Genomic DNA, 14175 nt, shown 5'->3' on the forward strand with positions numbered 1-14175 from the left:
CATGAATTCAGGTTTTGTGTGCAATAGATTACCTAAATAGTATAACCTTATCATTTCAAGACCAGCTTATATATAGCGTGACCTAGTCTAACTGAATCGCATAAAATAGCGTGACCTAGTTTTCCAAGTAACAGAAGCTCCTGCAATAGCGTGACCTTGTCCAATATGTCACAGAATCGCATAAAAAAGCGTGACCTAGTTTTGCAAGTATCAAAAGCACCCAATATAGCGTGACCCAGTCTACTTTGTCACAGAATCGCATAAAATAGCGTGACCAAATTTTGCAAGTAGCAGAAGCATCCAATATAGCGTGACCCAGTCTACTTTGTCACCGAATTGCATAAAATGGCGTGACCAAATTTTGCAAGTAGCACAAGCACCCAATATAGCGTGACCTAGTCCATTTTGTCACAGAATTGCATAAAATAGCGTGACCTAAGTTTGCATGTACCAGAAGCACCTTTTTTAGCGTGACCTTGTCCAATGTTCACAGATTTCTGCGGGCAACAAAAGCACCTAGAATATTATTTTTCGTTATATTAGATTTGATGTAGCGTAACAGTTGCAAGTAAGCAGAAGCACCCTATTTAGCGTGACCTTGTCCAGTGTGTCACAGAATTGCATAAAATAGCGTGACCTAGTGTGCGGGCAGCAAAAGCACCTGGAATAGTGTGACTTTGTTCATTATATCACAGAATTGCATAAAATAGCGTGACATACCTGTTTGCATGTAACAAAAGCACCCAAGATGGCGTGACTTAGGCCATAAAATCACAGATTTGCAGAAAATGACGTGACCTTGTTTTTCCATGTAACAAAAGCACCTAAAATGACGTGACATAGTCCAGTACGTCACAGAATTGCATAAAAAAGCGTGACCTTGTTTTCCATGTAACAAAAGCACCTAAATTAACGGGACCCAGTAACCTGGTTCCTTTAGATTAGTTCCCAAAACTAACATTAAAATAAATTCATGTTCAGTTGCCGGGAATATCATTTTGAGACTTAAATGGTCACGAGAATTTTTTTTGGCCTAATTTCAAGTTTGCCAACTGTAAGAGAAAAGTCCTTACGCAAATATGAACATTCACTGCAGAATTTCGAACTACTTTTGAAGGCGTGTATTACTTGTGGTTTTACGATATAGAAACAGCAATACATATACTACTGTGCAGGATATTGGCGACTTTTCAGTGTCTCGTTTGGCTTGTTTCGACGTGTTCCTGGAAATATTGAACGAGGCTCTCTTATAGCTCTGTAGTCGATATATGCTGGTTTCTAGAATGGTCTAGGGCTGTTATTTTTTAAAGTGGCTCGTTTAGCTCTATAGTGGACACGAAAATATTGTGTACATGGTGAAAAATGTGGCTTCTTATGGGTCATGCAGTGTTACAATGTTTTTCTTCCTATCATGAAACTTTTCGACTTGAACAAAGCCCCTTTTAATTTGGAAGAGGAAAAAGGATACTTTTAGGTTTTTGAATAGCAAGCCCAACATCAAAAATCTCCGTACTGTTTGTCGTAATTTTATATATCTCCCTGAGGAGAGTTTAAGGTTTGGTCAGGACGATAATCGAATATTTCATTCAGTCTCATCTATATCTGTTATCAAAATATTAAGTACAGTACATACTAGGAAGGAAACTCACCATTCGAGAGCTAGAAAGTGTTTATTCCAGTCGAGAGATCCCCTAGAAAATATTTTAGACAGAAATTTTTTTTTTATATACATGGTCTGTTTTGCGCAAGTGAAGGAAACGTATGCCTTGATCGGATTAAAAATAATAATTATAATAAAAACAAAAAATAAAAATAACTTAATGATTGTATAGCGTGTCGTCTGATACGAAGCTAGCTGAATGTAAGAATGTAATTGGGCTTAAAAAGTTTCCCACGAGGTATATAAGTTTAAAGTGATAAATGACACTAGAAAATTTCAAACCCATTAGAAAAGCACGCAATCGATAAATTGCTAATCTTTCTGGAGTATTTCTAAAACGGAAGGAAAGAACTCAAGTACTCTACTTTCTAAAGGATTGGATTTTTATTTTTCACATTATCTTCGGATTGCTTTGAAATAGAATCAATCACATCGGTTCGCAGATCGAAAAGCAATTTCGTCATTTCGTCTGGAGTGCATGCTTGGAACACGAAATTCAAAACACTTGATTCCGCAAAGATTGATGTAACGACTCTCTTGATGAGATGTTTAGTAATTTGATGGTAAACGCCCCTAGCTGTATTGAGTGTAACTAAATTCAAGAGCTTTCCTTTTGACAAATGCAGGACCAGTCACTTTTAATTTCACGATGTATAATTATTCTGGTACTCATTTCAGCAATGTAGACGGGCGAAAATTTAAAAGACGCCTCAAAACTGTGACAAATGTTCTAAGGTTTCAAGAATGTCGTGAAAAACATAGACAGTGATTTGGACGCAGCACGCTAGTAGATACACGGTGATTTAAAACGTCTCACGGCGGCTCCATTCTCCTTAAAACTCCATTCAAGCGCAATGATTTCAATATGTCTTTTATTTCGAATTGACAAACGGTTCTCATTTTAGATGAATCAGATTTTTAGAACTCCTGCAGTTAGGGTGCACGGTTCACAGTTTGAAACGTCAATCTCTACCGTACAAACATGTTCAAAAGCCGTGCAAAGCCAGACACAGCTCGATTTTCACGTCGTGTTTTTGCCATCGTCTTTCGACACTGCAGGGATTTACGACAGAATTTGACTCGGAAAACAAACTCATTCGTGTTTACCAGACTAGTTAGTGTGCCCTCATGATCTGTTATTGTTTAACCTTTTCAGCTAATCCACAGTGACTTGAATCGAAATTGTCAACTGCTCGGCAAACGATTTCGGTCTCGCTTCAAACTTCCAACAGCCATAAATCTCTAGGTAATCCATTACAGCCCACAAAAGTAACAAAACTACATGTACTCCTCTACTACGGTAGAAACGCCTCTTTTTATATAGTGCATTACTAAACACACCAAAATAACCCATACCGGTAAAAACTATTTGTCCGTGAAATCAGCTTTAGACAAAAATCAGAGACAAAATATTGTTTTATAATCAACCCGGCTTTTAGCCTTAGGCGAAACGAAATTCTTGCAGAGAAAATTCGTAAGAGCATTCGGAGTTGTTGCCAATTCGCAGGATTCTCATTTCTCGGTTAGATTTTCAATTAGTAAGCATGGAAAAAAATATCTTGTCTCGAACGGATGCTGTCGTGAATTGTCTGAAACACTCTTGGGGGTCGCTCACTGGATATTCGTGACAACACATTCAATTCGTGATTTCGATACTGAAATCTGAACGGAGCTTTAAACAAGCACGATATACCACAAATCGGTTCAGCATTAATTTTCGTGACACGAGAGCTTCAGCACTGTCATGCTAATACATTTTATTCTAGTTAATTCACGTCCTCAAAAGCTGTTACTGTGGTAATACAAGTCGCACTAAAACCTAGACAAGACTAGACAAATATAATGACACATTTTTTATCGCAATGTGTAAAATTGGCAGGGTACTATGTGCCATATCGGCTTGCGTGTTCTGTATGTACTCCCCGTGTGTTTGCTAGGCTTAATTAAGGGCAGATTTCTATCTCCAACTATGGCCAGTTTTGATCTGTCTTGGGCAAACTGCGTTGTTTTTACTTAGTCTAAGTGTCAAGCTTCACGATTTACAACGATAATTTTTTTTATGTCAAACACCGGTCATCATGATTTCCGGTTCGCTGCCCTTTTGAAAAATTTTCACTCCGCCTTGGCGGTGTTGAGTTGCAAACAGTGCGTCCCTCGAAAAAAAATCGAAAATCACTTTTGGACTCGACTCTTTCTCAAGTGATTTACAATCCAATGCATTTGTTATTGATTTCCCGTCGCGTTTTAATTATTTGCAAATAAAACGATCCGCTCGTTCCTACAGAAAGTTTTAACGCAAGCCTGCCGATTAGCAGCACCGCGATATCCGAACTTGACGCCCATGTCACCTTTTCGCCTTCATATCCGCTCCAAGATATTTTCTATCAGTGAAGATTTAAAACGGTGAAAATACGCGCAGCGCAAACTTTGCTTAAAACATTATTAGACTATTGTATTCTTTTGAAAAACTTGTCAAGGATAAACCATAGTCTCTGTTATGTAAATGCAAATTCGGGCACGTACAAAAAAGCCAATTTAATGTGCCAAATTGTGGTTTCTGCAAACTCATCTGGTTTTCAAGTTGCATAATTTCTCCGGTATTTTTCAATTCCTTCCTGGCTAAAAGTTAAGGTTTGATTCCACTGAGCTGCCATTAAGTATTTGTTTGATTCTCAGAGCTACTGGAACTGTTGTATAAATTCTTAAACACACATTTGCCTTGTAGGTCCATTGTTCAAGTGGAAGCCATTGAAGTGTGACTAGAAAATCAAAGGGAACCCACTGCTAAGCGAAGCAAGATAACAAGTACACATAAATATTAACTCGTGAAAAAATAATTTTATTGGCCAACAATGGAAATATCAAATACGCGAATTCAGCCAAAGGCACGACTGGAATGACAATTTTTTTCTATGATTATTGCTACAAGACGTTTACAAAAGCTATCATCTCTATCGATGCACTATTTACATGAGGATAGAATCGTAAATCAAGTTTCATTTGGGAAGCACTCTAATGTAGAGGAACGTGATTTAAATTAGAAATTGGAAGCTTTGCTGCAACAAAACATGTTACGATCTGGCCTTTTTCAACCGCTTGTCAGCTGATGTCTCGGACACAAATGTTGGCAAGATTTTCTCTTTTTTTTTTTTGGAGTTCCGCGGCACGTAAAAACAACAAATGTAAAAATTTTGCCTGGAAATAAAATAATATCAGTTTCAAGCGCATGAATCGTTTTCGTGATTTTTACAATAATCTGTGTCAATTCAAATCGCGTCGCGCACACTCAGCGTCGATTCTGCTAGCAAGAAACCGTGTGCTTTAGCGTGTTCTGAGGACCCTAAACTTCTGTAATCAGAAGCTATGCAAAGTTCTGTTCTCTCAGCTAGCAAGCTCAAAGCTGCTCACAGGCAGCGAGTTAAATTAAAATCTCCGCTCCATAGGAGCTAATTCGTCCTTAATGTTCGTGATCCTTGAAATCTTTCACTTCCAAACAAGCGTATGCAGACGAGAAGGCGATGATTGTGGGTTCTGCGATGTTGTGGTTGGTGCTGAAGCCGGAATGACAATAGCAGGGACATTGGAGATTGTGAAGGGTCGTGCGCTGTTACCGTTCACTTCGGCATCGAACGGGAATTGAAACGCGCCGTTTTCGGGTTGATTTCTCTGCTGCAGAGCTGACGGAGCGACTTGATTCGGCGGGTAAGACGATGGAAGCTTTTGTAGCTGCTCCATAAACTCCGTGTAGCTGGATGAGACAGAGTTATTATTCGACAAGAACTTGTTGGCACCGTGTGTTTGGGTGAAGCCTTGAGAGAACGTGACCGAGGAGGCGGTTGCAGGGGATGTAGACAGCAGAGGCTGAGTGTACGAGTGGAGATATTGATCGAACTCTGTTGTGTCCACCATTAGATCTGTGGTCAGGTCGCCCATTTCAACGTGAAAGTCGATCGCACTGTTGTTGTTGCTGCTGCTGCTACCGTTCTGCTCTGTTTTCTTGGGGCAGGCTGGAAAGCTGGAAGGAGGACCGTGGATCTCGCTGTCCGGCACGCTTGGATCGGAGAACTTCAATCCACCTTCCAACTTAACAGTGGCTGTCGGGGTGGTTGGAGGCGAAGTTGCTGAACTGCTGGAGCCGGGACTGCTGGCTTCTTCGCTCAAGCTACTTTCTGGGCTCGCACAATTCCCCTCTTGGCAACCAGATTTCGGCAGTGTATCGCCTTTCAGAACTTTCAACAGATCGTCAGCTGAGATTGTGGCCTCCGGTTGATCAGGGCCGCCGTTGCCTTTTTGCTTCTTTCTTCGCGGTTGATACTTGTAATCAGGGTGCTCTCTCTTGTGTTTCAGCCGGAGTCTCTCGGCCTCCTCGACGAAGGGTTTCTTCTCCGCATCGTTCAGCAATTTCCACAGTTTTCCCAGTGTTTTACTCAGTTCGGCGTTGTGAAGATGTGGATACTGATCAGCCAGCTTCCTTCTCGCCGCCTGCGCCCAAACCATAAAAGCGTTCATGGGTCTTTTAACATGCGGTTTGTGTTTATGTCCACCGTTCACTCGCACAGGCAGTGGAATTAAAGACCAGTCGTAACCATCCAGTACATGATTCACAGCACTTGTGATGGCGCTGCTTAAATCCATATTCTTCGCCTGTGTGATGTCGGGCTCGCTCTTCTTGAGATCAGGATTAGTCTGTTCCGTCATGTTTTCCGTCTGAGATCTTTACCACCGCAACAAGTTGTTTTCTAACTCCTTTAGACCAGGACTGAGATTTCTCCAGCCAAAAAATCGAACTTCGTGCCAATTCGTATATTGGCGTATAGATATTCAAAACACAGATATAATAATATCCTGACCAATCAACCGAGACGCCGTATTATGTTATCGCGAACGCTGATTGGTCCAGCCGAAAACCGCAGCCAATCAAAACGTTTGTCTCAAGGACATAAACACCCGCTGGATGTAGGTGTGTTGAAACCACTCGCCAAAGCTCTGTTATTGGCCAAGGGTCTTGAGGCACGTGGGCGGCGAAGTGTTACTTTCTTAGCTACGGCAACTCTGTAATTTTATTTTAGACCTTTCTGAAGGCTGTAAAAAATTTTAATTGAAACTAATTTCCTTCGCGCAGGATACGTAGGCCTGGTGCGCGTCTCATGCGAAACCGTGAGCAGTCGAAAACATACATGCCGTGCGTGCATTCTATAATTATCGCGCGCCTTGTTGTTGACAGAACTGGCGCGCAATTCTCGCATCTCAAATCAAACTCTCGCCATCGCTACATGGTGGGGTGATCTTGGCGATCTTTTACAGTATCGAGTTAAGCCACGGGCGATCTTTTTAAACAGTTGCAATGAGAAAAATCTGCGATCAACAAATGCGAGAACGGTCTTGTTTCCAGGCAAAAATTTTAGCGTAGGAGAAAGGCAAAAAGGATTTGCGTGCGGGAAAGGGTAGAGAATGGGTCAGGAAAATAACAGGAAAGGGCGACAGATAACTTACTAGGTGGAACAAATGTCGTAAGCGTTTGTGGGAGATAATTGGGAGATCTAATTTGACGATGAAGTGTTCGCGCGTGTTTGGTGGGACTTATTAGGACCAATCATTTGTTTATATCTTCCATAATTCAGCTACGCTGCTGGCAAGGTCTCCTTCGATCTTTCTAGAAAAAGGGGGGTCTCGGATCGCAGGTTATAATTTAAATAGAAAGAAGCTTCGCGGGGCTATGATTTTAAGAATATTTGAAGGGTCGACAAACGCGACGAAATTGGAGACTCTCGCTTTCATCGCAATTAACGGTTGCATGTGTAGTTTTAATAAATCCCAGGAAGGGTCACGGAGGGAAAGACGATCAAGCGGGTGGATAAATGAAGAGCAACGCTTAGCAAACGTGCCAAGTCGCCAAGTCGCAAAATTTTACACCAAGTTGCCAAGTGCGACAATTTTTTACGTCTCCAATGCCAATTTGCGTTTTCTTTTTCCGAAATTCAAGAATATTTCGAGCTAAGGGTAAATCCAGATGCTTTCAAGGTCAGACCGAGACTAGACGGGAAACAAAATCCACCCGAAATAACCCGAAGGCCATCGCACTACTAGCTATCTCTAACTTCCAGCGGCAAAATCAAGATACGTCGAGCGGGTATATTATGAGAGCCAGCGCGATAAAATGTGATTGGATTACACGGTGATTGTGCAGAGATAACACGGGTTGAAATCACGGAAAATAAATTGGGTAAGATTTTGAAAACAACCCGATGTACGCGAAAAATATTGACCCACCGCTTGCTGTGTTTCTCACAAACAAGCGGTTCGCGGCGGGCCCATTTGTTACCGCGCACTAATGACATTACTTCCGAAATGCAATGCCGCACGATGCAGTCTGATACCTGATTTACAGTCATGTTATGCTCGGGGCAGAAGTTACGGTTGCGGTCTCTAACGAAATATCTGCTCTCAACTTTAATCTAGGGAGTGCTATAAGCCAAAAAAAATATTTCAACTAAATAAATAGATAACACGCGCCGAAACCAACGCTGCGTGAATTCTCGGTAAACGTTTTAAATAATTCATGAAATAAGTCGACGTGACCGCGTACGAAATACCTCAATCTCTACCCACGCGGTCAATAAGCCGGGTATTTGTGTTTGTTTTTAAATTCATCCCTTGAGAGTGTGTTATCTCTTCGTAACCACATTTGCTTGATCGTTTGTCAAAAAGTGCAAGTGCTCGAAGGTCACAAATAAGATACTGTTTCTAGCTACTGTCCTACTAAAAGCTGTTCTGAAATGTCCATTTGAGACTTTACCGAGGGTTCAAATATATTTTGTGTACAAACTATTTTTGGTGCAAGGAAATGGCAACTTCAATGTTTTTACCGGTTGTTTACAAACTCTAGGGCGAAACGTGCTTCGAAACGGGGATATCTGACGTACTTCCGGCATGGGGGAATCAGGGTACGGCGGTGTATTTCCGGTAGTGTGTTGCCCCTGGATTAGTTCCACCATAATTTGACAAATATTTTTTGAAATTTCCTTTGCAAATTCGTAAACATCTCAAGGAAAAGGTCTTCTGGTTTGGTATTCTAATTTATGTTTTGAATATTTTCGATCAAAAAAAAGAGGAAAAAACAAGTTTTGTTTTTGTTACTAATTACTCGATCACTTAGTTCGAAGGTCCCGGTGTCCATAAAGTGTAGCTGGCCTTTGAGCTGCTGTTAATTTGTTTGGAGTAGAACGCGAGTGGCTAAGTTCTAGATGCAATCAGAGGGAGTACAACATAGCTTCCCAATGGTTTATTGAATTGTAGCAAAAAATTCAACCCCGCGATTTGGAGTTCTTTTTTATCGCCGCTGCGAAATTCGCAACCAACAAAAATTCTGGTTTTAAGTGGCATCTTATCAAGTTTCTTTTTATAAGTTTCCCTCAATCAGCAATTCCGATAAGGTTTCTCTGATTAAATTCAACACCAAGTAGTTGCAAATATGTGTCTGCTTTACAAGAACCACACACACACAACCCCCAAAAGATATAAAATGCCTGCACAGTTTTAATTTGTTGTGTATTCCAATCATTCCGCGGACTGGGCAAGGGTTAAAATGTTGGTGCGCGCTGTAGGCGGTTCACATGTACGGTTTCCACCCATTTTTTAGGTGTAAATTCTCCGTCTAGTCTGGTTTTCCTTCTGGAAATTTCGTGCTATTTTCGACAGCGTAAGGGTTTTATGCAGCAGGGCACCACTCTAAACTGCTGAGTGCCGGATTCTGATCTTCGTGAGAGTGCACCTCTCTACACTTCTGTGCCAGCGCGAAATATATTAAAGCTGAAAATCATGATAAGGTACTTTTTTACCGGTATTTTTACGATCATATTACAGTTGTTAGCGATCGCGGTAAAAACGTACCATCACGCACAGGACAAAATGTTTTAAAATTCTCCCGAAGTACAGAATTTAAGTGCCGGTATGTTCTCAGTTTATCTTTCACAGCTGAAACTAACTGATAAAATGTTTAAAAATGTTTCTCTTCGCCTGTCATGATCGGGGTTAATTTCATATCGTATCGACCGTTAATACCCTTCAGGTATTTTGGGAATCCTTGATGTTATCCGTTATAAGCGTGACTTCAGCTGACGAAAAGTTTCATCATCAAGAAAAATTGTTGGCTTTTTAAATGCCAGTTAAAAAAGAGACCTGGAAACCTTTAAAGAAGCAAGCTACGAATTAAAAGGAGTTGCTGTGCAATATTTCAAAACTGCAACACATGATTTTCCCTGGCACTAATCCCTGTTTTATTTATTGATTTTTTTTTTTCCCACAAATCTTCTTTAATTGAGATTTTATGATAACGCACTGATATGTCCTGATATGCAAGGGAGCACCCCTCTTAAAAATTAACCGGCAAGACACGCAAATGTCTTCGTACTTCCATAGAGACACCGTTGAATGAGAAAACAAATTTGTCTACGCGCTTCTAAAATATTTTACTCAAATGCGAAGAATCCCGTTATTTCTATTTTCTCATGTTTTCTAGTTTGAGTCAAGCGTGTTAGAAATTCTCCGACGAAAATTCTCGAGAGGTCACATTTCAGAAACCACTCAAACAATCTTCCTAGACTTTCTTGGTATGCATGTTATACGGCACTTGTCACAAAAAATTTCGCAACATGGTAACAGGAGGGGACCTGAAGAATGAAAAGTGCAAAAAGAATTGCAAAAGTAGCGGTATTTTCTGTTGAGCTTTTAATTAACGCTTAGTGTCGTAAAAGACCGTAAAGTCCACTGATCCCCTGGCATTTTAGAGTGTTGAAAGCTAATACTGAAATAAAACAGTATCATATTAAACTCAAATTTACTATTACATGTAGTGAACAAGATTAGATATCAACTTAAAACGTTTGTCACCAAATGCAAACCCGATAGATTGCTGTAGATGCAGCTGTAAAAGCACAACTCTATGGGGAGAGGAATCAGGGATCCGGAGAGACCTGCTTCGTTGTCAGGGAAGCCACTTCTCAGTTTAACCTGCGGCGCAAATGCTGGCTATATATAGTCAGTTAAATTAAATTAATTAATGGACGTGTAGTGTATTGTGCAATAACATTTGCTATTTATGAGCCTCTCTATATGGGTATTTCCGAAGAAATCGAAGACGCGAAGATCACCGCGGAAAAACGAAGATCTCAAGATTGAAGCGAAGATCTGAATTGACCGAAATTCGCGTGATCAAATTGTACACTCCGATATAAAGCTATCAAAACTCGTAAACACTACAGAAAATATTTGTAATTTATGAATTTTGGCATTTCACCACATTTCACGGAGAGAACGAACAAAGATAAAGCGAAGGTATGCTTAAAAAAAGAAAATTTGCAAAAAAATATTGCGAAGAAATCGAAGACCGTGGGTACCGATCGAGAGGCTCATTTATACACAACCTGAATTGTAAATCACGTCCGTTAAGTTAAAAGTAAAATTACTGAGCACTAGTATGTACTGTGAACACAATGCCTTGCTCTTTCTACAAAATGGACTTCCTAAAAGCAATGATATGAGTCACTTGATTCTCCTTGATTAGATAAACAGTGTTATTGAAAATCGAGAGAAAATAAGGGGACTTTCTCTTGTGAAAGTGCAACTTTTTCAAAGCTATTTAAAGTGATTTCGCAGTCAAATAGAAGCTACCAGAATTGCACAGCTCCAAGTCTCGTGGGAGGGAGGGGGGTGGTACAAATCTAAGAGTAGGTCTTGACCCAAAAACGTTAAATTCCCTAAGTTAGCGCTCTTACTCCAGCGTTGTGTGCCTGCTCAGGGTGGTGGTGGTGGTCTTGGGAGGGGGGGGGGGGGGTCATGGGGTGCAAATGGCCTGAAAACTCTAGTAGATATTTCGGGGAAAACGCTAAAACCGGATCATATGAGACATATCTATGGTGCAACACTGGGTTAAAAATGGGTTTTGGAATGTTGTTTCTAACGGTGTAGGAAGACTGTGATTAAAGAATTAAAAAAAAAGAAAGGACAAAAAAAAGCTTTCCCTGCTGGGAAAAGAATCGCAAAACACGCACTGTTGCATGACATTTTAAACGCGTGATCATAAATCTTGATTTAAGGCTTTTCAGTTTAAAAACTAAAACTAATTTGCTTTCCGAGATGGATTATCCAAAAACGGGAAGGAAAGAAACTTCCGACCACATGACAATCTTACAACCTGAGTTATTTATCTCTTTCTGTTTTTCACAACTTTTAAAATTTTCCTCGCTTGGGAATTTCTTTTATAATCTTTCAAATGATCACTAAAAACCCGCTTCATTTTCAAAACTTCCCTCGTTGAATTTGCTACATAAGACGATAAGAGGAGTTTATAAGTACAAGACAGGTTGAAAATGTATTAAAGTTTTGTATCATTTGCACATCTAAGTACAGAAAACCTCACTTTAATTATGTGCATGTGTACATAACTGTAAGCCAGTTACCGTATAACACCGTAGGAGGTGCAGATAACTCTAGGAAGCCGACTGTTTGCAAAGTGCCGTCTACATTAGTTGCTGACTAAGCACTTGTTTGTCTTAACAATTCTAAAAAATCACTCTGGACTGTTCAGAACAATTACCCGACAACATTGTGCAATTTTGAGCCCAGGACAGCTACGAAGAATGCTCGGTCACAAAATTTGTTTATTGTGCTCGAAATTTGTATTTGCGGAGAGAGCACTTGTTTATGAGAAAGATGGAGTGTTGTTACCACCCGTTGATATGGTATCAATTATAATTCGGGGCACAACCGAAACTCAAAGGCACCGTTTGCTTTGTTTTTTCATTCAGTAAACCTGTTATCCACTAACTTTGTCTCAAAACAGGCTAAACAAGCTAAACCTTTTGTATTATTTATTAAGCTGCACCCAAAGCGCGAATTATAAACAAAACAATATTTACATTGGACCGGCACGTTGACCACAAGAAAAACACTGATTCTAAATTTACCTAACAGCGGCGGGTCAATTTGTTCTCGCCGATTGTTTTGTACTTAGAACCAAAACCCACAACTTGTGAGTCTTTAATATTGTACATGATGCGTTGATAAAATTGAGATGTAAATTGTTTAAACGTTTCCTAAAATAATCCAAGTTTCCTGCAATTAGCAGTGAAACAATGGACGAACTCCACGCCGGTGATCTCGCGTATAAAATGGCTTCCGGTTGAGTGGTCACACCCGTATACCTCTCAAGAGTCCAAGCAAATTAACTTTATTTGTTGTGGTGGACGAACTCAGGCTAATTAAATGCTTGGCACGTACTGTAGCTATTTTCAGATTAAATGGTGGCGAGAGGTGTTTTGTTCAAATAAGAAATTAAAACCAACTTTTATTAAGTAATCGTGCGCCAAAATACCGTATAACCTCAGGCAATGGGTCTTTTGAGTTCAATCCAAAATTTAATGGGTTTCTACAAACGGAATAAGATTAATCGCTTTTCATATTCCCGCCACAAAGTCCACAAAGGTACCCATGGATGATTTATATATGCAGAATATGACTTAACTAATTTGTTCTGCCGATATATAGACTTATACTCTGATATATAGTTTTACTACGACCCAGGTCTTGGTTAAGGAAGCATATTGTTTAAAACTCCTGACAACACAAAATTTTGCTAATCATTCACAACGTAGCGCTTTACAACAAAAGTAGTATGAAATAATCGTAGTTCAAAAAAGTCTGACAATATTTTTAAGTGTGACAGGATGCAATGCCGTAAGCAATTTTAAAGTCTACTGATTTATAAATGATAATTTACTGAGGGGCGGAAGGGTTGAGGTTAATCCAAATGAATAGTATACCAACATTAATAGTACTCGAAAATGATTTATTGAGTTGAAAATAGCCTACATGACAAGAGTACTTTAAACTCAGCCAGCTTGAAAATTAGCACTGAGCGCCAACAACCGCAAGCTACAAGAGTTGTAGAGTTCACAGTCGGAAGAAAAGTTTGAGAAGTTGCGCACAGTCTACAGAGTACTTGAACGTGTAATTTGCAATTCAAAAGGAAAATAAACAATTCTCCGGTTTATGAACTAAAAGAGAAAGTTTTTGATATTTTTCTCCCATAATAGAAACGTCAAATCTTAAGACGCCCAATGAGTTATGCTCTCCCAAAAAGTAAGAAAAGCAGCTCGAAATGATGAACAACTTATCACCTGGGAAATAGTCAAGATATATGCAGATAAGCATAAAATAATCAGTATGTGGATAACTTGTTCTTTTTTTTTTTAACCGACATGACCGTAACCTAATTCTAAAAGATCCTGAGAATACTTGCAGTTCAATTTTTTTTCAGCTGTTTCTGAACTCTTGTCTTCTTCTAATTGAGTCTTTTTAGCTGAATCGTGACACTAAGCGTTGCGTGACTTGCGACCCAAACAGTGCAGTGTAATGGGTCTGTAGAGCCAGCAGAACTTGAGCGCGCGGGCAAAGTTTTCTCCTCATTTCAACGCCGTAAGATTAAGTGCAAGCCCCAGCAACCAAAGAAAGGCCAC

The 14175-nt window shown here is 39.9% G+C and overlaps 1 protein-coding gene and 1 long non-coding RNA gene across 3 annotated transcripts in view; both read right to left on the reverse strand.

Moving 5' to 3' along the window:
* The window catches only part of LOC144633927 (uncharacterized), a 47675-nt gene that overhangs the window by 10921 nt on the left and 22579 nt on the right, over positions 1-14175 (reverse strand). The window contains exons 10-11 of one of the 2 annotated variants that reach the window (XR_013567119.1): positions 1650-1691; positions 721-824 (exon numbers count right to left, since the gene is read on the reverse strand). The exons of the other annotated variant lie outside the window; for it this stretch is intronic. This is a non-coding gene — a long non-coding RNA (uncharacterized LOC144633927). The remainder of the gene's footprint in view (positions 1-720; positions 825-1649; positions 1692-14175) is intronic. 2 annotated transcript variants of the gene reach the window in all.
* LOC144633896 (transcription factor SOX-9-like) lies at positions 4479-6481 on the reverse strand. The gene has a single exon (XM_078492824.1). It carries the CDS (start codon positions 6356-6358, stop codon positions 5144-5146), a length of 1215 nt encoding a protein of 404 aa, XP_078348950.1. The 5' UTR covers positions 6359-6481; the 3' UTR covers positions 4479-5143.

Source organism: Oculina patagonica, chromosome 12 (genome assembly GCF_052425735.1).
Source record: "Oculina patagonica isolate OP01 chromosome 12, crgOcupat, whole genome shotgun sequence".
Taxonomy (NCBI): Eukaryota; Metazoa; Cnidaria; class Anthozoa; order Scleractinia; family Oculinidae; genus Oculina; species Oculina patagonica.

What these genes read in the sequence shown, in the direction of transcription:
- LOC144633896 (XM_078492824.1), bottom strand. Translation starts at nt 6,358, where the DNA reads ATGACGGAACAGACTAATCCTGATCTCAAGAAGAGCGAGCCCGACATC.